Below are 12,304 nucleotides of genomic sequence, written 5' to 3'. Positions count from 1 at the left end.
GGGCAAATGTGACAGTAATGGCCATTTCAAGGGCAGTTTGGATTTTGAAATGACTTGGGGAATTGGACAAATGCCAAGAGATGAATCTCTATCAGGAGAAATAAGTGTGAAGTTAATCATTTAGGAAAAATAAGCCATATGCATTAGTAGCTGCCACCTGTGTAAGCTCTACTGTGGCAGGAGTTGTGTTTTGTTTTGTGTTTAGCCTGGAACTTGCTATTTAGCCCAGGCTAGCCTCAAACTGTGATCCTTCTGCTAGTTTTTTTTTTTTTTTCCCCTAACATTGTTGAATGCTGAGTACATGACATATATTGTAGGCACTTAGTTAATAGTTGTTGTATGAATGAGTAAATCATTATAAGCAATGGATGCATTGTTAAAGATTGGAGATAAAGGATCTGGTATGTCAGTAGATTACAGTAGACTCGAACCACCTCACTGGTGAGTAATGTAAAGCTGCGCTTGGTGGTGTTTTATAAAACAATACATCATAGTAGGGAATACTATTGTGATATACTTTGTTTGTTTGTTTATTTTGCCAGTTCTGGGGCTTGAACTCAGCCTGGGCACTGTCTGTGAGCTTTTTTTGCTCAAAGATAGCACTCTACCACTTGGGCCACAGCACCATATCTGGCTTTTTCTGTTTATGTGGTATAGAGGAATCAAAGCCAGGGCTTCAAGCATGCTAGGCAAGCACTCATCATTAAGCCACATTCCCTGCCCTGTGATATACTTAAAAAAAAAAACCCAAAACTTAAAAAGGTTCTTTTACCCCTTACCTCATTCTCTTTTTTCCGTTTTTTTTTATCTTCCTTTCCCTTACTATCACTGCCTTTTCTCTGCATGTTTCTCTCCTGTTTTTGTTGTTTAGATTTTCCATTTTGAGCTGGATAATTCCTAGTTGTAGGGGGCTGCCCTGTGCATTGGAGAATGTTTAGTAGCATCCTGCTCCTTTTAACTATGTGCCAGTAGGACACTTCACATGCTTCAAGTCTGAAGATTAAAAACATTTCCTGACAGGCCAAATGTTCCTTTGGGGAGGGGGCAGGGTGCAAATTTGCCCATCATTGAGAAATATCATTTAGCTATTTCTTGCTCTGTTAGAGAGTTTTGGGATCAAAAAATTTACAAATCATACTTCAAGATATTTTATTAAGCTAAGTGTTAATTATACCTTTATTTTCCCCTTAAAAAATTTTCTCTCCTTTTTTTTTTTTTTAAATTAATTTTTTGGGTCCAGTCATGGGGCCTGAACTCTGGGCCTGGGCGCGGTCCCTCAGCTCCTCAGCTCAAGGCTAGTGCTCTACCACTTGAGCCACAGCGCCACTTCCGGCTTTTTTCCTTTTGCTTATGTGGTGCTGAGGAATCGAACCCAGGGCCTCATGCATGCAAGTCAAGTGCTCTACCACTGAGCCACCTTCCCAGCTCCTCTCATTTTTTTTTTTTATGCCACTTCTGAGGCTTCTTAGGATCTCAGCTTCCTGAGTAGCTAGGATTACAGGAGTGAGCCACCAACACCCAGATAAAAATTCTCATATTTAAACACATATTTTGGAGGAAGTTTGTGAAGAAACCACAATAATTATTAAAAGCTGGGAAAATATATCTGGGAAGAAAAAAATTATTTAAAAACAACAACAACAAAAAATACAAAGTGCTACTCATACCTATAATCCTAGTTACTTAGGAAGCCAAGATGTGAGGATCTAGGTCTGGAGCCAGTCTAGGCAGACAAATTTGTGATACTTTCATCTCCAAGTAACCAGATAAAAGTCAGAAGTGACGGTTTGGGGCTGGGAAGGTGGCTCAGGTGTAGAGTGCTTGCCTTGTATGCATGAGACCCTGGGTTCAATTCCTCAGCACCACATAAGCAGAAAACACCAGAAGTGTTGCTGTGGCTCAAGTGGTAGAGCACTTGCCTTGAGCTGAAGAGCTCAGGGACAGTACCCAGGCTCAGAGTTCAAGCCCCACAACAGACCAAAAACAAAAACAAAGGGGCTGGGAAGGTGACTCCATGGTAGAGTGCTTGCCTTGCATGCATGAAGCCCTGGGTTCCATTGCTCAGCACAACATAAGCAGAAAAAGCCGGAGTGGCACTGTGGCTCAAGTGGTAGACTGCTAGCCTTCAGCTGAAGAGCTCAAGGACAGCGCCCAGGCCCAGAGTTCAGGCCTTATGACTGACAGAAAAAAAAGTGATGGTGTGGCTCAAGTGGTACAGCTTCAGTCTTGAGCAAAAAAAGCCAAGAGAGAACATGCAGCCTGAGTTCAAGCCCAGTTCTGGCACAGAAAAAAAAATTATTTAGAGGGCTGGAAACATGGCTCAAGTGGTTAGAGTGCTTGCTTGCCTAGGAGGTGCAAAGCCCCAAGTTCAATCTGCAGTACTGTCACATACACAAACACACACACACATATATATATATGTAAAATATAATATTTATATACACAATATAAAAATATGTGTGTATATAAATGCTTATATACACATTTTATATATTGTGTATATAAATATTTATATATATATATATATATATACACACACACACACATATACATATATACATATATAAAGGAACTGGGCCCAAGATATATCACTGTTCAAAATCAGCCTGGCAGGAAAGTCTATGGTATTCCATATATATATGTATATATATATAATTTAGAGACATTAATATATTATTTAGAGACATCAGTAAAGTGCCCTATTTCATTTAAATAAGAGTCATTAACTTGATACTCTTTATGGGGTCCCAGTAATCTAAATAGGCTTATGGTCCAGTTGGAGAGGTGTGGGTTAGGTTTAAGAAAATTTCACAGTGAAAATGTTTGAGAATTTCCTTCACGGGCAAGCTTTAAAAAGGAATAGGTCTTATTTGTCTGAAATTTTTTTTACTGTGATTCAGATTATTTTTCAGGTTCTCTTTCATTCTTCCATATGTTCCATTGTCATAAAAGAGTCAGGGCTAGGGTATGGTTCAAGTGATTAGAGTGCCTACCAAACCAGGTAAGTGCCCTGAGTTCAAACCCTAGTAACACTTCCCTTGCCCTCCCCAAAATAAAAAGACAACTCAGTTTTACCTTTACAAAGGATGATTTATGTTAGTTCTCAAGTGAGAAAATGTATATTTCAGCACCTGGTTGTATATTCCTCTTACACTGTCCTGAAAGAAAAAGGAAATTAGTTCCAAATTTATTCAGCAAGACAGAGCAGCTAGTAACATTCCTGTTGTTAAAAAAAGGGGGAAAAAACTAATGTGGGAGTCCGTAAAACTAGAAATGCAGTGAACCCCAGATATAACATCATGGCCTGTTGCTTAATTTATCAAGAAGATATGAAGTGTAGGAGGCGTTGAAAATGAATTAAGACTGAGGAGATTGTAATGTTGAGCAGCTGAAGTCACATCAGTATCATGTCTGCCTTTTTAGAAAAACTGACCACTTCACTGATCTCAGTGTTTTCTGTACTGGCATCCATGTTGCATCCATATGCACTTGAATGCCTACAGTGTACAAGATAAGTCTGCTTCCTGCCAGCCTCAGTTAACAAGAGGTTATAGCTTTAATGAGATTAAATACCAAAAAGAGTTAAAACAACAAAAAGTTAATCTTCAGGGTGCTGGTGGCCAACTCTTGTAATCCTAGCTACTCAGGAGGTTGAGATCTGAGGACCGTAGGCTAGAAAGTCTTATGAGACTCCCCCTCCCCTCCTCAGTTTCGGGGCTTGAACTTGGGGTCTGGGATGTCAGGTCCCTAACTAAGCTCTTTTGCTCAAGGCTTGTGCTCTATTACTTTGAGCCACAGCACCACTTCTGTTTTCCTGGTAGTTAATTGGAGATAAGTCTTGCAGTCTTTCCTACTCTGGCTGGCTTCTAACCAATATCCTCAGATCTCAGCCTCCTGAGTAGTTAAGATTACAGGTGTGAGCCACCAGCACCCAGCCTGTGGGTGCTAGTGGCTTATCTTTAATTAATTAACCACCAAAAAGCCAGAAGTGGAGCTGTGGTTTAAGAGGTAGAGTGCTAGCCTTGAGCATAAAAGCTTAGGGACAGTGTCCAGGCCCTGAATTCAAGCCCCCGTACTGGCACTAAACAATCAGTCCTCGAAAGCAAACAAGTCAAAATTGTTGTGGGCTTCAATTTCCTTATCAGTGTATTGTTGTGGGCTTCAATTTCCTTATCAGTGTCTACAATCTTTTTTTTTCCTTTTCCTCTTCTTTTTTCTTTGCCTTTTAGTTACTACTATCTTTTTAAAATTAAGTAGTAGTAGTATAAAGAAGTTACCATTCCATCTAGTTAGTACGATCTTGCTCAATTTTTAAAAAATTACTAAGAAAAGTTAGGGAGTCTGATTGTTTCTACAATGAATGTTGTCTAGCCCAGCTGTGTTCCTTAGCATCTGAGGGGTTGGGTCCTTCCCTGTTAGTCACTATCTGAGTCACTCTGGAGTCTGGGTCCCAGTGATGTCTGAAAGATTCGTTTCTTAAAACTGCCATTCAAATGAGACAAGGTGTTTCTAGAGATACTTCACAGGCACTTAAGGCAGTGAAACGCATAGCCTGAAAATGAGCCTGTCTTTTGAAGTTTTAAAGAATAGTGTTGGAATCCTCTTCTTAGACTCAGGAAGAGAAATCGGGTGCTGGGTGGCTCCTGATAGATGCTTTCTCGATCAGAGGCAGATCAGCCATGCACGTGGCCTCCACTGAGAGGTTGGGAAGTTGGCAGCCTGGATTTGTGACAGATGAGGTCATTTTGCTTCCTTTTATTTTAAAGTTGCTACTTCGGTTTTCACCTGCTTGCATGCTCATGCTATTTGCATAGCTTCAAGGGCTTTGGAATTTAAAGACTGGTATATTTATTTTGGATTTTAATTATGGACTAAAATTTTTTTAAAATATAGTGTTTGTGTCTTTGTTAATTAACAAATGTCTTAAAATACTGAAGTATGTATTCATTGTGAAGAAAACCTTTTTCTTACATGGTGCTTACTCTAAAATATTTAGAAAACTTAAAAAAGCAGGGCGCTACTCGGGAGGCTGAGATTTGAGGATCGTGGCTCAAAGCCAGCCCAGACAGGAGACTCTTATCTCCACTAAACCACTAGGAAACCGGGGGTGGCGCTGTAGCTCAAGTAGTAGAGCTCTCACCTTGAGCTGAAGAGCTGAGGGACAGCACCCAGGCCCAGAGTTCAAACCCCACAACTGACCCCCCCAAAAAAAAACAAACTTAAAAAAATTAAAAAAAACTCTATTTCCTATCACTCAGAGATAACTGCCTATTTGATGTCTGTTTTTTGGGACACACACACACACACACACACACACACACACACACACACACACACACACACACACACACACACACACACACACACACACACACACACACACACACACACACACACACACACACACACACACACACACACACACACACACACACACACACACACACACACACACACACACACCTGTTTTTTTTGTTGTTGTTGTTTCCTTTTTGTAGACAAGGTCTTAAGATGTGTACCCCAAACTGGCTTCAAATTTGTGAGTCTCCTGCCTCAGTCTTCTGGGATTATTATTATGCTTGGCTACACTTACTTTTTAAGCGAACATACTTAAGAAAATAGGTTCTTTTTAGCATATTTTTGTAATTGTATGTAGATAGTATGTACAAAAAGTGATCATATTAAATTGCTTTAAAACTACTCTTAAGGCATATTTGTTCCCCCCACATGATTACAAAATGTAATACAGCCTTTAAAAAATAGTACTTGATGTGCAGATGTGCCATCTTAGTCATCTCCTGTTGTTGCTTTGTAGGTTGCTTCCAGTTTTTTACTATTTACTCTGATCTTTTAATTCCTCCTCTATTGCTGTTGTACCTGCAATTTCTTAATCATCTTGGCTTAAATTTTATAATTTACATAAACAACATTAAGAGAATCATTATGAAACATAACATAATGATTAAGGCTAAAATTTCAACTCTGCCAAACCCTGGGTCCTCCAAAGAGATAACATGGGATATTGTTATTTATTCTTCGAGATTTTTTGTTGTTGTTGTTGTGGGGCTTGAACTCTGGGCTTGGGCACTGTCCCTGAGCTGCTTTTGCTCAAGGCTAGTGCACCACCTCTGGCTTTTTATGTGTATATGGTACTGAAGAATTGAACCCAAGGCTTCGTGCATCCTAGGTAAGCACTCTACCACTAAGCCATCTTTCCAACCCTTCTTCAAGATCTTTTTTTTTTGGTTGGTCCTGGGGCTTTGAATTCTGGGCCTGGGTGCTCTTCAGCTCAAGGCAAGTGCTCTACCGCTTGAGCTACAGAGCCACTTCCGGTTTTCTGGTGATTTATTGGAGTCTCATGGACTTTCCTGCCTGGGCTGGCTTTGAACCGCAATTCTCAGATCTCAGCCTCGTGAGTAGCTAGGATTATAGGCGTGAGTCACTGGCGTCCGGCTCTTTGAGATCTTTTAACTGCATTTATATACTTATAATTGTGTCTTTTATCTTGTGGTTTTTTTAAACCTACCATTATTAATTTGCTTTTAGTATAATTTTCTCTCTGTAATATGAGCAAAGATTATTTCTAAAGACAAAGACAGGTGAGGTAATTTGAGGTAAAAGTGAGAGAATTTTTGTTCCAAAACTGAGAACCAGAAGCCTCATTATTAGGCTCTGAGGAAAGTTAGAGTTATTTGTGTTTCCTCTGCTATTGCTTAACAAAGCTGATTTTTTCTTTTCTCTTCTTTCTTTCTTTCTTTTTCTTTTTCTTTTTTTTGGTCAGCCATGGGGCTTGAACACTGTCCCTCAGCTCTTCAGCTCAAGGCAAGCGCTCTACCACTTGAGCCACAGCGCCACTTCCGGTTTTCTAGTGGTTTTTATTGGAGATTAGAATCTCACGGACTTTCCTGCCTGGGCTGGCTTTGAACCATGTTTCTCAGATCTCAGCCTCCTGAGTAGCTAGGATTACTGGCATGAGCCACCGGTGCCCAGCATCTGATTTTTTTCTTAGTAGATACATCTCCTACTTACATCTTTCCTATTTGTGTTTTGGGTTTTTTTTTTGGTATTGATTTTCATCGTTTTGTGCTGGTCAGAGGCAAAGGGAAGACTTTTAGAAGCTTAAAAAAATAACATTATGGCTATTTGTTCTGGTTTCATATGAGACTATAGTCAGACCCAAGAAGTGTTAATGGACTCGTTTCAATTCCTACCCGAGGGAAGAGGCTTCCTCAGACTCGGCTTCGAAGCAAGACTGTCCACGTGATACTTCTGTCCTGTCGTTCTGTGCTGGCTCTTTCCTACCTTTCAACACGGAGACACATGGCTCTGAAACTTGCCCAGTGTGGCTGAATTTCAAGCAGAGTGAACTCTGCTCTTCTCGTAATGAGACGTGCTAGCCCCCCTTTCCCACCTCCAACCCGAGAGAGTGCTGCACAGTGTCAGGATTTAAAATGAAACCTTTGTTATAGCCCATGGGGGAAAAATGGATCCAGTCCAGCCCCAAACGTATCACTCTCTGCCATTCCAAATTTACCAAGAGTTTTGGCATCTCTGAAACTTTTTAGAGGGGAAAAAGTTTGTCTTGTTTTGTTTTGGGGAGGCACTTGAAATGGCATGTGGGGGAAAAAAGCAAATGCATGGCAGGTTTTGTGCCAATGAAAATGAGGACAGCTCAGCAGAGAAGGGAACTGGAATGTAAACTGTAATTGACCCATAGCTGTGGCATGACTTCTGGGCACCAGAGGGGTCAGTAATAGAAGTTGCCATCCAAGGGCAAAGAATGAAGATCACCAAAATTCGATTCAGTTTTAGGGTTTTCTAATCTGTAGTGGTTACTGTTCATCCAGAAAAGGCCAAATTAGGGGTGAAAAACTAGCAGCACCTTTTTCTACAACTTGAGATTGTTTTGTGTCTTTTGAGAAGAAACCCTTCTCTGTGGCTTTCCAGAAGCTATTTATTAATCCATCCTAGAGCTGTTCCCCACCCTACCCCTCAGTGTACCACAGGCAGTTTTCTTTGATTGGGGGGAGGGGGAGGTGAGGGTGGATAAAAGATACTTTGCTGACCACGAATTGTTAGCATGGCTCTAAGGCCCGTGTGCCTGGTTTCTCTCTTGCTCACCAGTTTTTAGTTTGCTTTTTATTTCGGAGGACTTCAACTGTGGTTTGTTCTTGTTGCCAAAGGAGCTTCAGGCATGCACCACTGTTTAGGATCCAGTGGCCACATTTGGCAAGCAGTGGTTTGAATGACCTCTCCTTAGGAGCCCTAGGTCACTGGCTGGATTTCTGCCTCCCTCCATTACAGGCTCTTCCTGTATTGGGAGTGGCAGTTGGCCAGGGCATTATATTTCCACTGGCCTGAAAACATACAGACCCTGATGAGTAGAGGCTTGTAAGAGGGAAAAGAACAACAGTACAGGAAAGGCTGAAACAAATGATTGAGGCCCTAGGTCTTGAGAATTGTGAAGGGGAAATTCGGGATCTTTAGGTGGAGCAGTTAGTTTGAAAACATCTAGGAAGACCACAACAGAACTGTCTTGTTTCCCCTCCCCTTCCATTACCTTCCCTAATTTCCCCTTTTTCTTCCCACTCTTTCCCTTTCCTTTCCTTTCTTAGTACAAGGTCTTACTAGTAATTTAGGCTGGTCTCTAACTTGGGATCCTCCTACTTCAAACTCGCAGGTACTGAGATTGCGAGTATGTACTATCACACAAGCTCTTATAACTGAGTTCTTGAAGTAAATCATCTCAATAGTTTCATGACATTCTTTTTTTTTTTTTTTTTTTGTCGGTCATGGGGCTTGAACTCTGGGCCCTCTGAGTGCTGTCCCTCAGCTCTTCAGCTCAAGGAGAGCGCTCTACTACTTGAGCTACAGCGCCACTTCCAGTTTTCTGGTGGTTTATTGGAGATAGGAGTCTCACGGTCTCTCCTGCCCGGGCTGGCTTTGAACTGCGATCCTCAGATCTCAGCCTCCTGAGTAGCTAGGATTACAGGTGTGAGCCACCAGCGCCCAGCTCATGACATTCCTTTTATAGAATATAGTTTTCTTTTTCTTTCCTGTTTCTTTTTTTTGTCAGTCCTGGGATTTGAACTCAGGGCTTCATGCTTGTTAGGTAGATACTCGAGCCATGCCCTCAGTCTTTCTCTCTTTTTTTTAATCTATACTCAAAAATTTTAATGGCTATAAAAATATAATACCAGCCAGGCACAGTGGCTCATGCCTGTAGTCCTAGCTATTTAAGAGGCTGATATCTTAGGATCACAGTTCGAGGCCAGCCTGGGCAAGAAACTCCATGAGACCCTTACCTCCAAATACAGAAAAAACTGGAAGTGGCACTGTGGCTCAAGTGGTAGAGTACTAGTCTTGAGCAAAAGGAGCTCAGCACCCAGACTTAGAGTTCAAGAAGCCCCAGGACCAGCAAAAAACAAACAAAATAATACCTATTTTCCCAAAGAAAATGTCATGCTTTAATTTTTCAGAGGGAAAAAGGGGCAATATAACTAGTTGTCTTATCCTAACTACACCTCAATAAGCCATATGAACAATCTCCTAATTGTTCATTTCAGTGTCCATTTCTTATCAAAAGAAAGAGGAATGAGAAGCATCCTAGACTATACATACATTTGCTATTATATCTTGATTTGATTCCCAACCCCAGCCCTTTCTTGCTTTAGTTATTTCTGGATAAAGTATTGTGTTTGCCTAGGATTGGCCTGGGATTATGATCCTTCTTACTGTGCCTCTTGCATATCTGGAATTACAGGCATATAACAACACATTCTAAGCCAAGCTTAGAATATAGTTTTTTTTTTTTTGGTCAGTCGTGGGGCTTGAACTCTGGGCCTGGACACTATCCCTCAGCTCTTCAGCTCAAGGCGAGCACTCTACCACTTGAGCTACATTGCCATTTCTGGTTTTCTGGTGGTTTATTGGAGATAGTAGTCTCTCGTTCTTTCCTGCCCGGGCTGCTTTGAACCGTGATCCTCAGATCTCAGCCTCCTGAGTAGCTAGGATTATAGGCGTGAGCCACCAGCGCCCGGCTGAATATATATATATATATATATATATATATATATATATATAATTTATTTATTTGTTTTTATATATAATTTATTTATTTGTTTTTTGTTGTTGTTGGTGGTGGTGGTGGTGGTCATGGTCTTGGGGCTTGAACTCCGGGGGTGCTGTCCCTCAGCTCTTCAGCTCTACCACTTGAGCCACAGCGCCATTTCTGGTTTTCTGGTGGTTAATTGGAGATAATAGTCTCATGGACTTTCCTGCCTGGGCTGGCTCTGAACCATGATCCTTAGATCTCAGCCTCCTGAGTAGCTAGGATTATAGATGTGGGCCACTGATGCCCAGCTCTAGAATATAGTTTTAATATCAGAGAGTTTGAGAACTAAGGAAGTGTTCATGCTTAAAGGGAATTTCTTTACTATTTAGAAAAACTTTTAATGAGAAACTTCTATGTTATCTTGAACTCAATATTGCTGGGGTTAGGAAATAGAATGCCAATGCATAATAATAATTCATAGTGATTATCCCAAGAATTGTTTTCATATCTGAACCCTGAATCCTTTATTCCTTTTTATTAAATTTGTGCAAAGTGGCATGATACCCGGAAGTAAGAAGCATCCTAGGCATTAATTGTTTGCATTTAGGGGGTGTGTATGTGGATAGTCACTACTTTTGGGACTGTTCCTCACTAATAGGCTCCCTGTATCTGCAGGATGGAGACATTCCCTGCAGTGGCCGAGAAGGTTCTCAAGGAGTTCCAGGTATTGCTGCAGCATAGCCCATCTCCTATTGGAAGTACCCGCATGCTACAGCTTATGACCATCAACATGTTTGCTGTACACAACTCACAGTTGAAAGGTAAGGAACCTCTAGTTATTTCACCTAGAAAGAGATTAGTCTAGCTTCTGTCCTGTCTACCATATCACCTTTTCCGTGCAACAAACACACACACTGCCCTTCCTACCATTGACTCAAAGTCTAGTCTCTGAAATCTGTAAGACTATCAAGTGCTTGGGTAGGATGGAAGGAGGAGATCATGGTTATAGAGCTTAATTTGCAAACCAGGAGATGAAGTTGCACATCTGGCTATGCTAAAGGCAGCATCAAGTCTTCTTGGAAGCTACAGACCCAGAGCCTCTCCCAAGGGAGAGGCATTGCTGAAATGTTTCACTGCAGAGACCATACACTTGGCAAGGAGAGGGAATGGCTGTTTCTGGACTCATGTACCCTGTTTGTTCATTATGGAAAAGTCTAGCTCCCTATGGGATATCCCTTGTGGGAGTCTGCCAAAGAATAAGAACAGAGAATTGATGAGCTTTGGTGACTCAAATCTGGAAGCAAAAAATCCACCAGGCCCAAAATTTGGCTAGTGTACTGGCATGTATTCTGAACTCCTTTCTTGAACAGTGTGTGTGTGTGTGTGTGTGTGTGTGTGTGTGTGTGTGTGTGTGTTTAAGAGAGAGACAGACAGACGTAGAGACAGAGATGGGATAGGGAGTTGGAGAAGAAGAGAAGGAGGGCATATTGGCAGACGGTTGGTTTTTGTGTTTCCTTTTCTTCTGGTGGTCCTATGGACCATGCATTTACTTAACTTGTTTGTTTGGCTGGTATTCTACCACTTGAGCTACACCTTCCTGCATTTTGCTGTTTGTTTTGGAGATGCAGTCTAGATGGAATCTAGTCTATGCAGGCTGCTTCAAATTGTGATCTCCAAATCTCAGCCTCCCAAGTAGCTAGAATTTTAAGTGTGAACCTCCACACTAAGCTTAGATAAGGCATTTCTGGGCAGCATGCTACTGACTCTATTATTGTACCTTTTCTTGGAGCTTTCCCTAACTCTAAAGTTTATTTATCTTTCTGTTTATAATTGGGGGGGTAATGCTCAACTTTTGGTGGTGAGGAATTTTCCCCCTGTTAGTGGATGTACTACATTTTCCCTGGAAACAGGATTCTTCAAAGGATTTGTATAGGTAGGTCCTTAGCTACTTGGGCTTTCAATCACATCTGAATTCTAGAGGACCATCTCCTCTTCAAGCAGCCTGCTATCAAGATGTAGAGGCTTTGGGAACGTTTTTGAACTTGGCTAATTATTCTTTTTTTTTTTTTTAATAAGTTTTTATTCTGAAAATACTGTACAGAGGGGTTACAATCACATAAGCAAGGTGATGAGTACATTTCTTTTTTTTTTTAATTTAATTTTATTTTATTTGTGAACATACTGTACAGAGGGGTTACAATTACATGGGCAGGATAATGCGTACATTTCTTACCAAGCATTGCAGCCTCC

General features: G+C 41.1%; 1 protein-coding gene across 2 annotated transcripts in view; it reads left to right on the top strand.

Moving 5' to 3' along the window:
• Positions 1–12,304, top strand: part of Smg6 (SMG6 nonsense mediated mRNA decay factor) — a 249,850-nt gene that overhangs the window by 62,895 nt on the left and 174,651 nt on the right. For both annotated transcript variants that reach the window (XM_042672392.1, XM_042672399.1), the window contains exon 10: positions 10,730–10,875. In XM_042672392.1, the coding sequence (XP_042528326.1) occupies positions 10,730–10,875 (146 nt within the window). The remainder of the gene's footprint in view (positions 1–10,729; positions 10,876–12,304) is intronic.

This window comes from Dipodomys spectabilis, unplaced genomic scaffold, assembly GCF_019054845.1.
Source record: "Dipodomys spectabilis isolate Male_0828 unplaced genomic scaffold, ASM1905484v1 ptg000018l, whole genome shotgun sequence".
NCBI lineage: Eukaryota > Metazoa > Chordata > Mammalia > Rodentia > Heteromyidae > Dipodomys > Dipodomys spectabilis.
The sequence above is the reverse complement of the archived record's forward strand: the minus strand, read 5'-3'. Positions and strand labels throughout refer to the sequence as shown.